We start from the raw sequence: 17415 nt of genomic DNA on the forward strand, positions 1-17415 counted from the left end.
TACAGACAGATGCAGCAACATGGTGGCTGGGGCAGCCCATCTTCCAGCAATACATTGTGGGGTACAATGTGGGGATCCTTTTTTTAAAAAAAAACACGCACACAACTTAAGAGAGAGTAAATGCAACACAGATTATTTATATTTAAAGGGAGAACATAGGTTTCTGGAGATATAGTGACAAATAGTGTTGAAGAGAAGACTGAAGCACAGAGGAGATAGCCTTCATTAAGTTTTTAGCGACGAGCAAACATGAAGCAGAACATTCAAGCTGAGATATAACAGGCAGAAAACCTTGAAGGAAAGAAGGAAAATTCATTAGTTAGGGAAGATCATCTATACTACATGGATTCTATAAAAAATGTCACACTACCAACAATATAGCTAGTTCTGAAAACCTACAGAAGTTGCTATCAGCCAGGAAAGTCTGGGTCATGCCTCCAAACATGAAGAAAATGTAAAGAGGGACAAAAAGATTGTTTTCACCACACCCATTTTTGTGACCACACCCCCTAAATACCACTCCCATTTGACTAAATTTGCCAGGTTATTTAAAGTTTGAACACATTTCTGGGGGTCTTGGGGTTTAGTTTTATGTGTTATTAAAGTTTTGCTGAAAAGGGTGAAATTGCCCTTTTAAGCTGTGAGTCTCAGTTCCCCCAAGAGACCTGTTTATCTTATTAGTTACAATTGTATCAGTGCAGGTGGGGACTTTTACCTTTCTGGGCTCTCTGCCAAAAGCCACTTATTTAATTAAAAGTGAAAAATAATGTTTCTAAGTGCAGGTGACGCCCCTTAAGATTTCTGGGCTCTCAGCCAATAGTTACTTTTGATTAAATTTGTATTTTTTTTTTAGCTTCAGTGAAGGAAATTAAAGGGAAATGAGGGACTTTTCAGTAAAAAATCCGTGACTGCGGGTTGAGCTGTCAAGACAGGGAATGTCCTGTGAAAATCGGGACATTTGGGAGGTATGGTCTGGGTAACTTTGGTAACAGCATTCAGTAAAAATTACATATAATGTTTTGCCTGTTGAATACCTATTTTAATGTTCCCCTGCTACTGGCTGATACTAACCTGTTTATATGATTATCATAGATGTATATTATAAATGTAAAACGTAAATAATTAAATTTACCATACTGTGTTACAAGCTACTTTAACTATCAATTTGCCATATTATCATACAATAATGTAATGTAATTGGCAATGCTAAGGTTTTAAGTTGCAAGTTAATTGCCTAAAAACACAGATTCAGTCTACATCTAACTAATAGGAACCAGAAAAGGAAGGTAGTGGAAAACCCCACAATGCTGCTTTCACCTATGTACAATGCAAGAAGGAAAAGCTAGGAGCGCAAGTTGAACACATCAGAGGTCAACAAAAATGTAGAATTCACAAAAAGTCTAGTAAATATATAGAGTACTGTGTTTATTGAAAAAAAAACATATTCGGTAGCACCAGGGAAATAAAGTTCACAGAAAATTCTGTTCTGAAATCTAGAGGGGTTCATTTCATTAACAGAATGCAAGGAGTTTGGTTGATTAAACCTGACACAGGGGATAACATATATCCTAGAACACATTATAACCAATGCAGCATGCAAAGCATTTTTTGTCAGTGTAAGGCCAAACCAGTGATGCATCTATGGCCTCTAAGATACAAAATTAATCCACAGACTTTAGTCAATGTGTGTGCTTTGCAGGCAAGCTACCACAATGTGCAACTATTTGCTTAATAATATATAGGCCTTGCAATGCATGCTGTGTCTTTTTTGATAGAAATAACTTCCACGTTATGATGTAGGGTGGCATATATTTATAGTTTTCCCAGAAATCTCAGATATTATTGACAACTTACTAGTTGTAGAGTTAAAGAGGTTGGTGTACAAGGTTAATAATATATCGGCCTTGCAATGCATGCTGTGTCTTTTTTAATAAATATAACTTCCACATTATGACGTAGGGTGGTATATATTTATAGTTTTCCCAGAATTCTCAGATATTATTGACTACTTACTAGTTGTAGAGTTGAAGAGGTTGGTGTACCAAGGCCACGCAATGGTATAAATTCCCCACTGTACTGAAGGGAGAGATGTTTCCTTATTTCTGCTGAAGAATTCCTTAAATTGAAAGAGAACAAATTTCAAAATTAAGAATTACTTATATGTTGTTTAGATAGGTATGTCTTGAAATTACCCTTCAGGTTCTCAAAATATTGTTCCATCTTTAACTATTTTATTACTCTAATGCTGTCTTAAATCATCTTTTGGCCTTCCCACATGAATGCAGGCTACCGATAGAAGGAATAATGTTCAGATTTCAGTGACTTGTGATTAAAATATCTTGCTACAGTGTGAGGTATGTTTCTACACAATGCAACCAAACCCTGAAAATTCAATAAATAAAGAACACAGAAATACAATAGAATAGACAATAAATGGACATATAACAACCACTTGCAGTCTGATGTCAAATATCTAACATTTAATAATATCTAGGATTTTTACACTTATTAAACTTTGTTTCATAAATAATACACTGTTCAAAAAAATAGGGAACACAAAAATAAGACATCCTAGATCTGAATGAATGAAATATTCTTATTAAATACTTCGTTCTTTACATAGTTGAATGTGCTGACAACAAAATCACAAATTATCAATGGAAATCAAATTTATCAACCCATGGAGGTCTGGATTTGGAGTCACACTCAAAATTAAAGTGGAAAAACACACTACAGGCTGATCCAACTTTGATGTAATGTCCTTAAAACAAGTCAAAATGATGTCCCACATGTGCTCAATTGGATTCAAGCCTGGGGAACGGGCGGGCCAGTCCATAGCATAAATGCCTTCGTCTTGCAGGAACTGCTGACACACTCCAGCCACATGAGGTCTAGCATTGTCTTGCATTAGGAGGAACCCAGGGTCAACCGCACCAGCATATGGTCTCACAAGGGGTCTGAGGGTCTCATCTCGGTACCTAATGGCAGTCAGGCTACCTCTGGCGAGCTCTGACTGTGCGCCCCCAAAGAAATGCCACCCCACACCATTACTGACCCACTGCCAAACCGGTCATGCTGGAGGATGTTGCAGGCAGCAGAACATTCTCCACAGCGTCTCCAGACTCTGTCACATCTGTCACATGTTCTCAGTGTGAACCTGCTTTCATCTGTGAAGAGCACAGGGCGCCAGTGGCGAAGTTGCCAATCTTGGTGTTCTCTGGCAAATGCCAAACGTCCTGCACGGTGTTGGGCTGTAAGCACAACCCCCACCTGTGGACGTCGGGCCCTCATACCACCCTGATGGGGTCTGTGTCTGACCGTTCAAGCAGACACATGAACATTTGTGGCCCGCTGGAGGTCATTTTGCAGGGCTCATGCAGTGCTCCTCCTGTTCCTCCTTGCACAAAGGCGGAGGTAGCAGTCCTGGCTGCTGGGTTGTTGCCCTCCTACGGCCTCCTCCACGTCTCCTGATGTACTGGCCTGTCTCCTGGTAGCGCCTCCATGTTCTGGACACTAGCTGCACTACCTGAGCCATTTGTGTGGGTTGTAGACTCCGTATCATGCTACAACTAGTGTGAAAGCACCGCCAGCATTCAAAAGTGACCAAAACATCAGCATAGGAACTAAGAAATGGTCTGTGGTCACCACCTGCAGAACCACTCCTTTATTGGGGATGTCTTGCTAATTGCCTATAATTTCCACCTGTTGTCTATTCCATTTGCACAACAGTATGTGAAATTGATTATCAATCAGTGTTGCTACCTAAGTGGACAGTTTGATTTCACAGAAGTGTGGTTGTGTTGTTTAAGTGTTCCCTTTATTTTTTTGAGCAGTGTATTTTTTTCGAATTAAACTTTGTTTTACAGCATTTCAGCTATTTGTGATATATTATTACAAAGCCGCCAGTTCTGTGATAAAATAAGGACAGCATACAAAGAATTCTCTAAGCAACTGCATGGCCAATATAAGCTACAGGACACTTGGACACCTTGCATGACACTGGAGCTCCAGGGCTCTTTTCCAGAGACACCTTCCAAACTGGTTTCTGGATGGTCTCTCTGGAAATGGTTGCAAGAAGCCTTTGGTGGCCTCTCTCCTGCTAGTTGTCAAATCCAGGATACTCCAGAGTTCTTCAGTTTGCAATTAGTCCTCTTGGATTCCATCATCTCTCAAAGAGTCTACTATCCCCTGATCAAATAGATTGCCCAATACTGGTGACACTGCCCGATGATGTCAGTAGTGGACACATTTGCCAAGCAGTGAAAGGAAAGCCCAGGACAGATGACCAATTTGTAGGAAAGAAAGTAGCCTTGGCTCCCTGACAGAGCTTTTTTCAAAGTCAACAGGGGCACTTTTTACATTGATTACTGGATGGTCTCTATAGAAAATTGTTGCAAGAGGCTTTTGGTGACCTCCCTACTGCTGGTTGTCTTGGAAAGCCCAGGACAGCTGGATGACCAATGTGTACAAAAGCAATTAGTCCTGGCTCCCTGACAGATTCATAAATTACTTTACTTTTCTCCAAAGCCTTTTTACCACTTAAATGGATCAATATTTATTTTAAAAATTGTATTGTTTTAAGAGGACAGATTAGATTGTAGCTTTCCATTTTGAAAACAAAGCAGGGGAGTTATGCTTACTTGCTTTGCTCCGTGGGACACCTTCATGACAAAGTTAGACATCTTAGAAGTCTATGAAAGCAATTTGTTCCGGGGTACTTTAGAATGAAGTAACAAATGTTGAGAAGGCTGGTTTGAAATATATGTTTAGCATTTGCAGCAATGGAGTTCTTTGACCACATGCTCCACCTAGTTGCAGAATGCAGAATCTCTATTTTTTTTTTTTGGTGGGTTGGGTTATACATGACTAAATATTTAAAGATAAAGTATAGGATAAATAAAAATAATTAGCAAAAAAATAAACCTGTATTGTAAGCCATCTAGTATCTGCTAAAAAAAATGGGCCATACAAAACTATAGAACTCTGCATTGCTTCATTTGCTTCTACAAAAAAAAGCAGATTTATAGGTAGTACATGGTACTAGAACTTCTGTAGTACTTTTGTCTAAATATTAGAAATATCAGATTCTTGTAAGAGGAAATTTCACTGCATTAGCAGGAACCATTATGATCCACCAAAAACAGCAATTTGACCCATTTCTGGGTCCTGACCCATAGTTCAGAACGCTTTCTGTGCAGGAAACTTCTTCTGGCAGATCTGAAAGGCACTGCAACCAGAAGAGCACATATCCTGAAACCCTCCAAGCAATGTCTTTTCTAAGATCTAGACTTCCTTTTAGAAGGGAGTCTAAAAAAAGCTTACTTAATACCAAACAATTTGTAATATTCAAGGACAGACAGGAAAAATTTCATTTTACAAGAAAAATGGTTTAATTGACTACTGTAAAAGTGATACATTTTCACTGAACTCCCTTTAGCTGCACTACTTGGATTTTCCAACTGAATTTAGCTGTGTCCATTATATAATGCATCTTCTGGAGTGCCAGGTGTGCACATAAATTTGCGCACCAAATCCCCCTGCAACCAGCACATTGGAGTACAGGGACATAAAGTGTGTCAGGCTCAGAAAAGGGCCAAACTTTGGGGAATGCAGGCAGAACAGTTACATTCCCTGTGCCCCCTTACTGTTGCACCCCAGGAACCTACCCCTAGGTCTGGCCCAGATCTTTAGTTATTAAGTGACAATGGCATTACTAAAGCTTACAGGATTAGATAACATGATATTCAGGTTAATGACAGTCTAACCTCATAGTTTAAATCTTCCATCCCCTTTACCAGTTTAGTTGCGCATCTCTGCACTCTCTCCAAGTCATTAATATCCTTCTTAAGGACTGGAGCCCAAAACTGCATTGCATACTCAAGGTGAGGCCTTACCAGAGACCTATAAAGAGCCAAAATTATGTTTTCATCCCATGAGTCAATGTCCTTTTTTATAAAAGACAGCACTTTATTTGCTTTCGTAGCCACAGAATGACACTGCCTGGAATTAGACAACTTGTTATCTACAAAAAGCCCCAGATCCTTCTCCATTAAGGATACCCCCAACACACTACCATTTAGTGAATAACTTGCATTTATATTAATTCTACCAAAGTGTATAACTTTGCACTTGTCAACATTGAACCTCATTTTCCATTTTGCTGCCCAGTTTTTCAATTTTATCAAATCGCTTTGCAAAGTGGCAGCATCCTGCATGGAACTTGGAACTAGTTTCGCACAATTTAGTATTGTCAGCAAAGATAGAACAGTACTTTCTATGCCCACCTCCAGGTCATTAATAAACAAGTTAAAAAGCAAACGGCCAAAGACTGACCTATGTGGTACTTCACTAACAACACTGGCCCAATTAGAAAATGTTCTATTTACCACCACTCTTTGTAATCCATCTTTTAGCCAGTTCTCTATCCAAGTACAAATATTATGTTCTAGGCCAATATTCCTCAATTTTATAATTTTAACTTTCTGTGAGGTTCTGTATCAAACGCTTTAGCAAAATCTAAGTAGATGACATCAACTGCCATTCCAGCATCGAGGTTCTTGCTCACCTCCTTATAAAAGGCAATTTAGTCTGGCAAGGTATGTTTTCTTATGTATTAAAAGTAATATGTAATTACATATTATCCCTGGATTTTATAGACAAAAAGCAAGCCTAACCAAAGAAAGCAATATTTCTAAGTCAAAGAATTTTTCTCTTCCTTTTTTCTCCATTCATTACTGTGAAATTTTCTTCTACAATGGACAGCAGTAATTATAAGTGTAGTTCACCTTTAAATGAGACATATTGGATAAATGGGAAAAACACTAATTTTGTAGGAAATTATGAATAATATATGATGCTGGTTTCACTTTGTGCTAAAAATTAATCTTATCTGTAAAAATGGCCCCTTTATTGGAGCTCCCTATAGATCCTATAAGTTCTCTGTCCCTGTTTGAAATGAAGGGTGGGCGTCTCCTAACGGTCCCGGCCAGAAGCACAGTAGGCGGGGGAGAGCCAATCACAGCCGTGCAGTCACACAAGCAAAGAGAGGCTTCAGTTCCCTATCAAGTCAGCCTAGCTGCTAATTGGTTCCTATCCTACAGTGCAGTGTATTGAGAGCTGCCGGCTCCCCTGCACATCCAGAGAATTCAGCCAGCAGGAAGTGGAACAGATGGGCGGGACTAGTGGGGTTTTGGTGGAATTTCTCAATAAATCAGTCTGAAACACAACTTTTTTAAGAACAATCCTTCTATATCTAGAGGAGTATAATTCACTGGTACATTCATAATTTTTATATGATATGTCTCCTTTAAATTAATCTCCTACATTACAGTGAAATTTCCTTCTACAATGGACTGCAGTAATTGAAGTGGTAGTTCACCTTTAAATTCAATTTTAGTATGATGTAGAATATGTTATTCTGGGCAAATGTGCGATTGGTCTTGTCTTTTGTTTTGTCTTTTTTATTTAGCTTATTGCTCAGCAGATCTCCTGCTTGCTAGGTTCCTAGTAGTGCTTTAAATGAGAGACAGGAAGAGAAATAGGAGAGGCCTGAATAGAAAAATAAGTAATAAAAAATGAGTTACAATAACATTGTAGCTGCTGGGGTCAGTGACTACCATCTAAAAGATTAAAAGAGGCAGAATAGGAAGGAAAGGCAAATAATTCTAAAACTGTCAAAGAAAAATTAAGGCCATTCTATAACATAGTGAATAATATACCTATACTTTATCTTGAATTCTAAAGATTAATGCCAGACTTAATCTGGGTTCTTTTTTAAATAGGTTAAGAAATTCTAAATGATCACAGTAGAGATACATTACACAGAAGGCAGGATGTGTGACAAAACACATTACATTGTATTGCTTCATAATATATCCTGGCTGCTATAATAGATAGGGAATCTGCAAAACTACTTGCCATCCATACACATAATTGTTGAGCAGGACTTATTTTAATACAGGGGGCTAGCTTCCAATTATTTTTTGTAATGCTCCCATCTGTAAAAATTGAGCCACAGGAAAAAGAAGCTCTCAGCTGGCCTCCAAAGGAAAAGTATGATGAAAAATATCATAAAATGCACTGCTCAACATTTACAGTTGGAAAGCAGTGGAATGGCCCAAAAAAATTAGTTTCTGGCCAGCAGAGAGTTTTACATTTTTTAGGGGACCATAAAAAAATCGAGTAAAATCCAGGAAAATGTAAAATTGTGGTTCTACTGTAGCTGGGCCAGTTCAGTGTTTTAAAGGGGCCTGTTACCCTAAGAAATAATTCAAATAATGTTCCAGTGGCGTAACTATAGAGGATACAGACCCCATTTATATATAACTCCCCACAGGCCACTAATGAATTTCTAGACCTAGGCTAACGCTGCACTGGTTTTTCAAATATATCTTGGGCAAGAAAACGCAGTGTGAATAAAAGGCAACTCATGAGTGCTCATGAGAACAACCAGGCAAAATATAATAAAAATCAGTTAATTTTGACCTTTAGGTGCAATCGAATCTGCCTGTCAAACACATAAAAAAATGCCTGTGTGTAAGAGTCCTTAGAGGCACATGTCCTGCGAAGCTAAACATTTGACACACTTTTCGGTTTCGCACACGATAATGAAAAGTAAAATGTCTAGCGAATCCGATTTTCTTAAGTGAAATACTACACCACAAATGTGGTAAAGAGTGTGAAATACCTAACCTCATGTCTGTACCTGTCAGTTGTCTGTTGACAACAGAAATGCTAGCTTTGCTGGGGTTAAAATGTGTGTGCCTGCATACAAAGAGAGGAAAAACAGAAATGGAAAGTTAGGAGGCACACTCCTTATAATCAGGATTAATTTATGTGCCTTCATACCTACATGCAGTTAAAGCATTTAAGGCTGATGCAACACGTGGTGTTTTTATGCTGCGTATTTTCTAATTCTCTCGGCGGCTGAAAAACGCACAAAATCATCATCCATAGAAATAACTTGAAAAGACTCGAAGGAAACCACACAATGCGTAAATACACTAGAAAACGCCTTACCACGGATTTTTCAAGCGTTTGCCGAAATACGCCGTTATTTGCACAGCAACCTATTCCTATGTATACACAAAGGCAGATGCCAGACCTAGCGGAAATACACGGCGTTTTTTACTATTTCGCACTATTAGCACCATGGAAACAGGATTTGCTACGTCACCAGTACTAGGCTGAAAAACGCCATAGTCAGGGGCTGTGTGGCTTGTGCGGCGTTTTTAGGCTGAGAAAATATGCAGCGTAAAAACGCCACGTGTGGCATCAGCCTAAGGTACAAGGGGTTATTGCTGTTACCTTTGCATCTACAGAACTGATGCATGAGTACCATCATTAAACCCTTGCAACTTGAAAGCTGTCCCTACATATATTTATAAAAATGAACTGTGTACCAACAGCTGGCATTTCAGCTCACATGAATTATGTTAATTTTTTGTGAAATTTAACATTCTAAGGAAATGCTGTTCCCCACATAGATACCTGTATGAGATTTTCAGTGCTTAATAATAGGTGGCTTTATTTTTGGCTTATTGGTGCTTAGGGGATATTCTATATATAGATTAAAACATTTTGAGATAAGAGCAATATGAATACTGTGTTTATTTCCTGTTCGTATTAAATTAATATCTGTAAACTGCATTGAGAAGATGACACACAGGAAATAAGGAGGAGGTGAATAAATGGAAAAGATTCCTTGCAGGGACAGAGAAATACAAAGAAAGACGGCACAGTTTGAGTGCACACTTAAACAACATACAAAAGGGAAACAGGGGCCCTGCAAGCAAGCATTCAGTGTCATTTCATATACATTTTGTAACGCACTAGAAGCAAATCATTATGAAATCCATGTCAATAAATGTATTTCATAGCTTTTGTTGCAGATCCAATCCAATCTGCACATCCAATAAACAAATAGAGAGACCAAGGGGATTTTTGTAGGAGGACACATTTTGTACTGTAGGATTTATTATCTTAAATGCTTGGAACACAGAATTTTCCAAAAAGGGGTCTAATGTAATTTTAATCACTACATCATAATTTTAAAGAACCCAACAGAAGTGTTATGCAGCCATCACAGATAGATTCTAGTTAACAAGGACAAAGTACGGTTTTATTACAGAGGAGAATGTTAAAACAACTAACTGAAGCACCATAATAAGTACAGAGTACTCAAACTTGGCCATATTTAACCTCCAGTTTGATCTATAGCAGTGCTGTCCAACTGGCGGCCCGCGGGCCGCATGCGGCCCGCGACCCCCTTCTGTGTGGCCCCCCACCTGTCTGGCTGCTTTGATGGCTTACTCTTGTGTAAGCTTTAAATGGTATCAGTACTGTGATTAACTGCCCCCCCTGCATGGTTCTCACCTCAGATTCAGGCTGTAATCAGGCTGTATTGTTTAAATATGTAATCCCCTGTGTTGTTCACACCTTTTAATCTCTGCATTGTTCACCCCCTGCAGTGTTCACACCTCAGGCTCAGGCTGTAATCACCCCCATTGTTCCCCTGTTCACACCTCAGGAGCAGTAGAAACCCACAAATAATCCCTGCATACTACAAAAAGAACATATACTGAGGTGGTACTGCAATTAAAAAGTTTTTTAATATATAGTTATTGTGCAGACTGTAGGAGCAGTGCCAGCATTGTGTCACTGTAGGCTGCCTGTGTGTGCCATACACACAGGCAGCATAGGGCAAGCAGAGTATGGCACACACAGGCAGAGTAGGGAAGGCAGAGTATGGCACACACAGGCCAAGTTTGGCACAAACCAGCCAAGAATGGCACACACAGTGAAAGTATGGCACACACAGGCAGGGTAGGGAAGGCAGAGTATGGCACACACAGGCAGGGTAGGGAAGGCAGAGTATGGCACACACAGGCAGGGTAGGGAAGGCAGAGTATGGCACACACAGGCCAGGTATGGCACAAACCAGCCAAGAATGGCACACACAGTGAAAGTATGGCACGCAGGCAGGGTAGGGCAGGAAGAGTATGGCACACACAGGCAGGGTAGGGAAGGCAGAGTATGGCACACACAAAGGCAGGGTAGGGCAGGCAGAGTATGGCACACAGGCAGGGTAGGGCAGGCAGAGTATGGCAGGTTTTTGCTGTACTACAACCATTAATATGGGTATGGTCATGTGATAACATGGGTGTGGTTTCAAGTGGGTGCGGTTTCAAAAAGGGGAGTGGTCAAAACTGGCTTCCATTATCGGCCCTCCACTACATAGGTCGGAAAAATTCCGGCCCTCGGTACAACAGAAGTTGGACAGCACTGATCTATAGGACTCACCTATTAAAGTGCAAGACATGAAAAAAATGTGGAGGGGTTATCTGGGCTTGAACTACAGCTACATGTACAATACGCTAAGTGCCTTCTTCTTGTAACTCTTTGCAGTTTTTAAATGGGAGTCACTGACCCCGGCAGGCAGAAAATTATGGCTCTGTGAGGCTACAGTTTTATTGTTATTGTTACTTTTTGTAACTTTCTTTTATATTCAGGCCCTCTCCTATTCATATACCAGTCTTTCATCCAAACCTGGTTGCTAAGGGAACTTAGACTCTAGCAACCAAATAACTGCTGAAACTCCAAACTGGAGAGCTCCTGAACTGAAAATGAAATAACTAAAAACTACAAATAATAAAAAATGAAGACATATTACTCACTAGAAGAATATTACTCTCTACATCATACTAAAAATGAACTCCAAGGTGAACAATAGAGATTTCAATACTGTAGAGATTTCAATACATTAAACAGAATATATTTCTCACCAGCTGTGGATTGTTTACATTCCACAGGTTATCATGTGCTATAAATCTGAAGCTAGACAGTGTGACATGAGCACAGTTAATCATATGTTTTTATTCTAGATTCACACTGCCATGTGATCGTCTGACAGTCCTATGTGCAGGCACTACACTACAAAAGACACACACACCTCTATGGACTGGAGCAGTGATGTCCAACTTCTGTGGTGCCGAGGGCTGGAATTTTTTCTAGCATACATAGTGGAGGGCCGCTAATGGAAGCCATTTTTGACCACTCCCCTTTTTTAAACTGCACCCACTTCAAACCACACCCATGTTATCACAAGAGCTTTTAAGACCATGCCCATATTAATGGTGGTAGTGCAGCAAAAACCCAAATGGTTGGTGCTCACTACAGGGATATCAATCATCATTCATATGTGAAAGAATTATGGCTGATGCCACACGAGGCGTAGGGCTGATATTTTCGGCAAGCGGAAAAACGCTTGGCGAAAATTCAGCCCTACGCCTGCTACTTGTGCCTGCACCCGAATGAATGGAATACGCTCGGGTGCAGGCACATGTAGCCGATATACACATGAAAACGCGAGACTTTGCATTCTCTTGCGTTTTCATGCGTATATCGGCTACATGTGCCTGCACCCGAGCGTATCTCATTCATTCAGGTGCAGGCACAAGTAGCAGGCGTAGGGCTGAATTTTCGACAAGCGTTTTTCCGCTTGCCAAAAATATCAGCCCTACGCCTCGTGTGGCATCAGCCTTAATTATGTCATATTAAGACACACCCTTAAATCCATATTTAATATCCTTCCCTGTGGACAGCACAGCAATCCCAAGCATATAATATAATAACCTTAGGGACCATTTAATGGCTATTTCCAACTGCTAACAAACTCCCAGAACAAACCCCTGCCAGGTTCACCTCCCACAGGCAGCATAGGGCAGGCAGAGTAGGGCACACAAAGGCAGCATAGAGCAGGCAAAGTTTGGCACACACAGGCAGTACTCTGCCTGCCCTATGCTGCCTGTGTGTGCCATAATCTACCTGCCCTACCGTGTGTGTGCCATGGCATTCCTGTACTTTAGAGCTTTCTAAAGAGTTTTCAGACAAGGGATCCCATACCTGTATAGAGATTTACATGATATACTTACACAGTGCTGTTATATGCAATAATCTATAACTGCCGCTGCTTAGCAAGAGGGGCATATTAATCAGAAATCAGAATGAATCAGACTAATAATAACTGCAACTTTTCCTGCAATTGTAATTTTTGTTCCACATTTTTGCACATTTATTAAAAGTTTCAAATCATGTTAAGTTGCGGTGACAAATCGGGTAAAAAGAAAAACACAATTCAAATTTTTAATTCATTTTCAAGCAAATTCAAAATCACCAATGGAGCATTATCATAAAAATAAAAAGTTGCAATATTAGTTGCGGACACAAATTTGTTTTGGCATATTTTGTGAAATTTGTGCCACATGTGCGACCCTGAATAATGATAAATCTCCCCCTTTACCCACACACATCTTCCTGCATTAGCAAGGACAACAGTGGAGGGGCCTTTTGAGTTCAAGCAATCAGGCTACTCATTCATGTGCTAATTAAAGACTCTCCAGTCGGAAGCAGCTGAACAGCAGTGAGTAGCATGACCGATTAAAAACAAGAGGAAATCATTGTAACAATTGAAAACAAACACCTGCGCTCATTGTACACAATCATGTGCGAAGGGAACCATGGCACAGAAAAACTTTGGCTAAAAACAGTAGGTTCAGAGATGAACAGTATTTATTTCCATTAAAAACTAAACGTTACCCTAAGTAAGCAATGTATCAGTATAGCAGTATGTTAATTACATCAGGCACATCAATCTTTGTATCTGTTTTCTGCAATCCTTTATTTTACATGGGGACTTAAAAACTCAAATGTCTTAAATGCACACTTTTTAAATAAAACTTAAATCGTAAAAAAGGTATGATATAAAAATACTCAAACGCAATAAAAACATTTTTACCCATCATTTTCAATGAGTCAGCCAAATTTCAAACTAATCTCAAGTTGAAAACTAGCTTGAATTTTGCTAATACAACTGCCATTGACTTCTACATGAACTCTGCAGCTTTTATATGTTTTTTTATTCAAATTGTTTTGCATTTTAATCAATCTTAATTTTGGAAAATCAAGTTATGGATTTTTGACATTTTTGACAGGCTCCCTTTACTATTTACTGCTGCACACTGTTATATTGTTCATCAGTAGAAGCTAGGCTTTACTATGATCTTAAGATAGGATAATTGCTAAAATGTATATTGTAAGCAGATTTTTACTAGTACAGAAAAAATGGTGGTTCCACTGTTAAGCAAATAAAGCTAAACTTGATTGTAGGAACAATTCTCTTTTGTAACAGAATATAATAAAGGGGTACATTAGAAACATGCATTTTTTTCATTGTGACACTGGTAAATCCTGCTGCCTTTGCGAAAACTATTTCCTTAACAAACCACATCATCCTTTGGTGAAGTGACATCATCAAGAAGGATTAGGTAATTTACAGATAATTTTGCACAACAGCTAATATATAGTAAACATTAAATAGTACATAAAATCTTTAAATATACAGTGATATACTGTATACCAAGTCCCCAACCACCAGGCCACGGACCTGTGACAGGCCATGGGCTGTGTTGCAGCAGGCCCTGATCCCGGCAGATGTTAAACAGTGGTGCGGGAAAGATGCGCATATATACTTTATAAATAAGTGTTAACCTTCCATGGGGATTTTCAAACATGCAAAATAGATCTGCCATGGAGGCAGCCAGGAAGGGCCCATACACAGGCAGACAAAAAGCTAAAGGGGAGAAATCAGCAGCTTAGTTCTGCCTATGTTTGTAGTAACAACTCTAACAAAACGAAGGAGGTGTGTGTGCATTTGTGCTGCTTTACCGGATAAACCTATCGGTATAGATGTGAATATAAATAGTTTAGGAGCTAAAATTAAACAGAATGCAGTTATGCTGAAAAAGGGACAGTAATACAATGTGTTTATATTACCTTTTCTTCGGATGTTCCAGAGTTACTATGCAGCATGACCACAAAAAGTAAACTCTAAAAATATACTTCTATTCCCTCCAATATTTCTACTTCTAAGATCATGTTTAAAATAAGGCATCTTGTTCAACCCTGTAGACAATCTATTTACTCAGCGGTAAAATGTTTCTTAATTTATTATTTGGTTACTTTGTAAGTAATTATTTTTATTTCATTTTAAGAATCGGAATTATTGCATGCATATATAGGTAATGTAAGGTGGATATATAAGTGGATATAAGTGGAAACACCTTAAATTCAGTAGTTTGTTTAACCAGTAATTGACAGTGTGCCCACTGTGCCCACTGTGTGTGATGACTTAGTTTACAGGCCTGATTTGTCCAGCCATGCCAAACAACTAAATATTACTTGTCTGCCAACTTTTAGACAAAATCCTACTGATCCAAAAACTCAGCTTGGCAAAAAAATATTTTGTTTGGCTAATTTATAACTATGGCAGGAGAAATGCAACCGCCCCATGTCTGATGCAGTGAATTGTGGCATAGAAATGTTTAACAGAGATCCTTGTTAATTATGACTCAGAAATTTTGAATAGCAAACACTGTCAAGCTGTTTCCTTTGCACAACTCAAAGCAGAAAAAAAACAAAGAACAAATATTTCAGGTTTACTTCAGATTATCTAGACCCTTGGGGGATGTAAAAATGGACCATATTTTACCATCTTACCCACGTAGAAAGTGCCTCTGCACTGACAGGCACTTCATCAGCCTATGTGCAGACACACGGAGCAAAACTATACTTTTTAGTGCCGATATTTGCTCTGCATGTCTGCACACAGTGCAAAGATGCAGAGAAGCAAAGAAGAACACATTGGCTTTTCTCCATCTGCAGAGAAAACACAAGCAAAGAGAAACTGCACCTTGTGTGACATTAGCCTAAGGGTTTGGTTTGGTAAAGGTTAACCTAAGGATTTGGTTTGGCTGGACACACTGGATATGGTACATCCTTAAACTAAATAGAGCAGACAGAGAAACAAACATTGAAATAAATACAAAATTAAAGCAGGCTTTGTTGATTTATCCTATTTTTGAAAAACTGACACAAGTGCCACATGTTTACTGACTCATGTTCTATTTTCTTTCTCTACCTATGACATTAATGCCAATGGGAAGGTAACTTTGACTGTTTTGTCACTTATGGTGAAAAAGATTTTGTGCCCTTAAAGGAACAGAAACACCAAAAAAATGAAGCCAGGCACTGGTTTAACTGGTGTATTTGCTTCAGAAACACTACTATAGTTTTTATAAATTAGCTGCTCTGTATCCATGGGGGCAGCCATTGAAGCTGAAAAAAGGAGAACAGGCACAGGTTACACAGCAGATACCAGATATGCTCTGTAGACTTTAATGGGGCTTTATCTGTTATCTGCGCCTTTTCTAATTTAAAAGTCTTGCCATGCCATGGCTTCACAACAGCTTGGTTTATATCATCTATAGTAGTCTGTCTGAGGCAAACACACCAGTTGTACCAGTGTATTATACTGTAATTGTAACTTTTATACTCTTATTTTTTGGTGTTACTAATTCTTTAAGGGACACAGGAGAAAGGAAGTCCCATCCCAATAGACACAGTATACAGTACAGTAAAGTAGACAGATAATATAGACGATTTATGGTGATAATGGCTGATTTTAGTTGAGGCACATGCACTGCAGCGTATTGGTTATATAAGGCTGTCTGTCAAGAACACAGCAAAAAACTCAAAATGAACAAAACTGAATTTTACCTACTGCGTTATATATATTGAGGTGTGTGCGCAAATACAACCCACCACCCCACCTATACGCCTTGCAATCGCGATAAGTTGCCTAGGGTGATAGTGTATCTGTAAGAAGCTGCACCCCAGAGCCAGGACATGAGGCAAGCTTGTAAGAACACGCTTCATTCTGTGCCCCGGACAAGAATGCATAATCCATTCCTCGCCCTCACGCTGCTCACAAGAAGCCCAAACTTTCTTACCTGTTGAGCTTCAGCGCAAAGGCTCTTCTTTCGGCACTGGAGAGAGAAGCCATGGCGGCTCCTGGGTTTCGTGCCAAGGTTTGGATAGCTCCCCGTACAATACAGTTTCATGCCATGGGTCTGTCAGGGAGCTGTCACTTCTGCCCTGGGCGCACACTTCCGTGTTCCCCCCTCCCTACCACATTCTGCATGCTTCTGATCACTCTGGGCTGCTAGGGGAGGGACACGGGTTATCTCAGATGCAGCTGTGAAGGGGGGGGGGGGGCAGCTGGAAGTCGTTTCTGACTCGTTGCTACCTAACTTTGGCTCCGGTGCTTTCAAACGTTTCAAGATGGGGAGGGAAGAGAGCGGGGCCGCCTCAGCTATTAAGCAGAGTTGCAGCCATGGGCTGCTGGGTTCTTTCAAACACTATTCACAGCGATTAACAATTTATTATTAACATTTATTTATAAAGCGCCAACATATTACGCAGCGCTGTACAATAAGTGGGTTTCATACATTGGACATACAGAGTAACATATAAAGCAATCATTAACCAATACAAGAGGTGAAGAGGGCCCTGCCCAAA

At 39.6% G+C, this 17415-nt stretch overlaps 1 protein-coding gene across 2 annotated transcripts in view; it reads right to left on the reverse strand.

The window, feature by feature from the left end:
- Positions 1 to 17070, reverse strand: part of dock8 (dedicator of cytokinesis 8) — a 103424-nt gene extending 86354 nt beyond the window's left edge. For both annotated transcript variants that reach the window (XM_012952557.3, XM_002935601.5), the window contains exons 1-2: positions 16848 to 17070; positions 2014 to 2116 (exon numbers count right to left, since the gene is read on the reverse strand). In XM_012952557.3, coding sequence (XP_012808011.1) covers positions 2014 to 2116; positions 16848 to 16900 — 156 coding nt within the window. In that variant the 5' untranslated portion in view covers positions 16901 to 17070. The remainder of the gene's footprint in view (positions 1 to 2013; positions 2117 to 16847) is intronic.
- Positions 17071 to 17415: the final 345 nt, after the last annotated feature.

Source organism: Xenopus tropicalis, chromosome 1 (assembly GCF_000004195.4).
Source record: "Xenopus tropicalis strain Nigerian chromosome 1, UCB_Xtro_10.0, whole genome shotgun sequence".
Lineage (NCBI taxonomy): Eukaryota > Metazoa > Chordata > Amphibia > Anura > Pipidae > Xenopus > Xenopus tropicalis.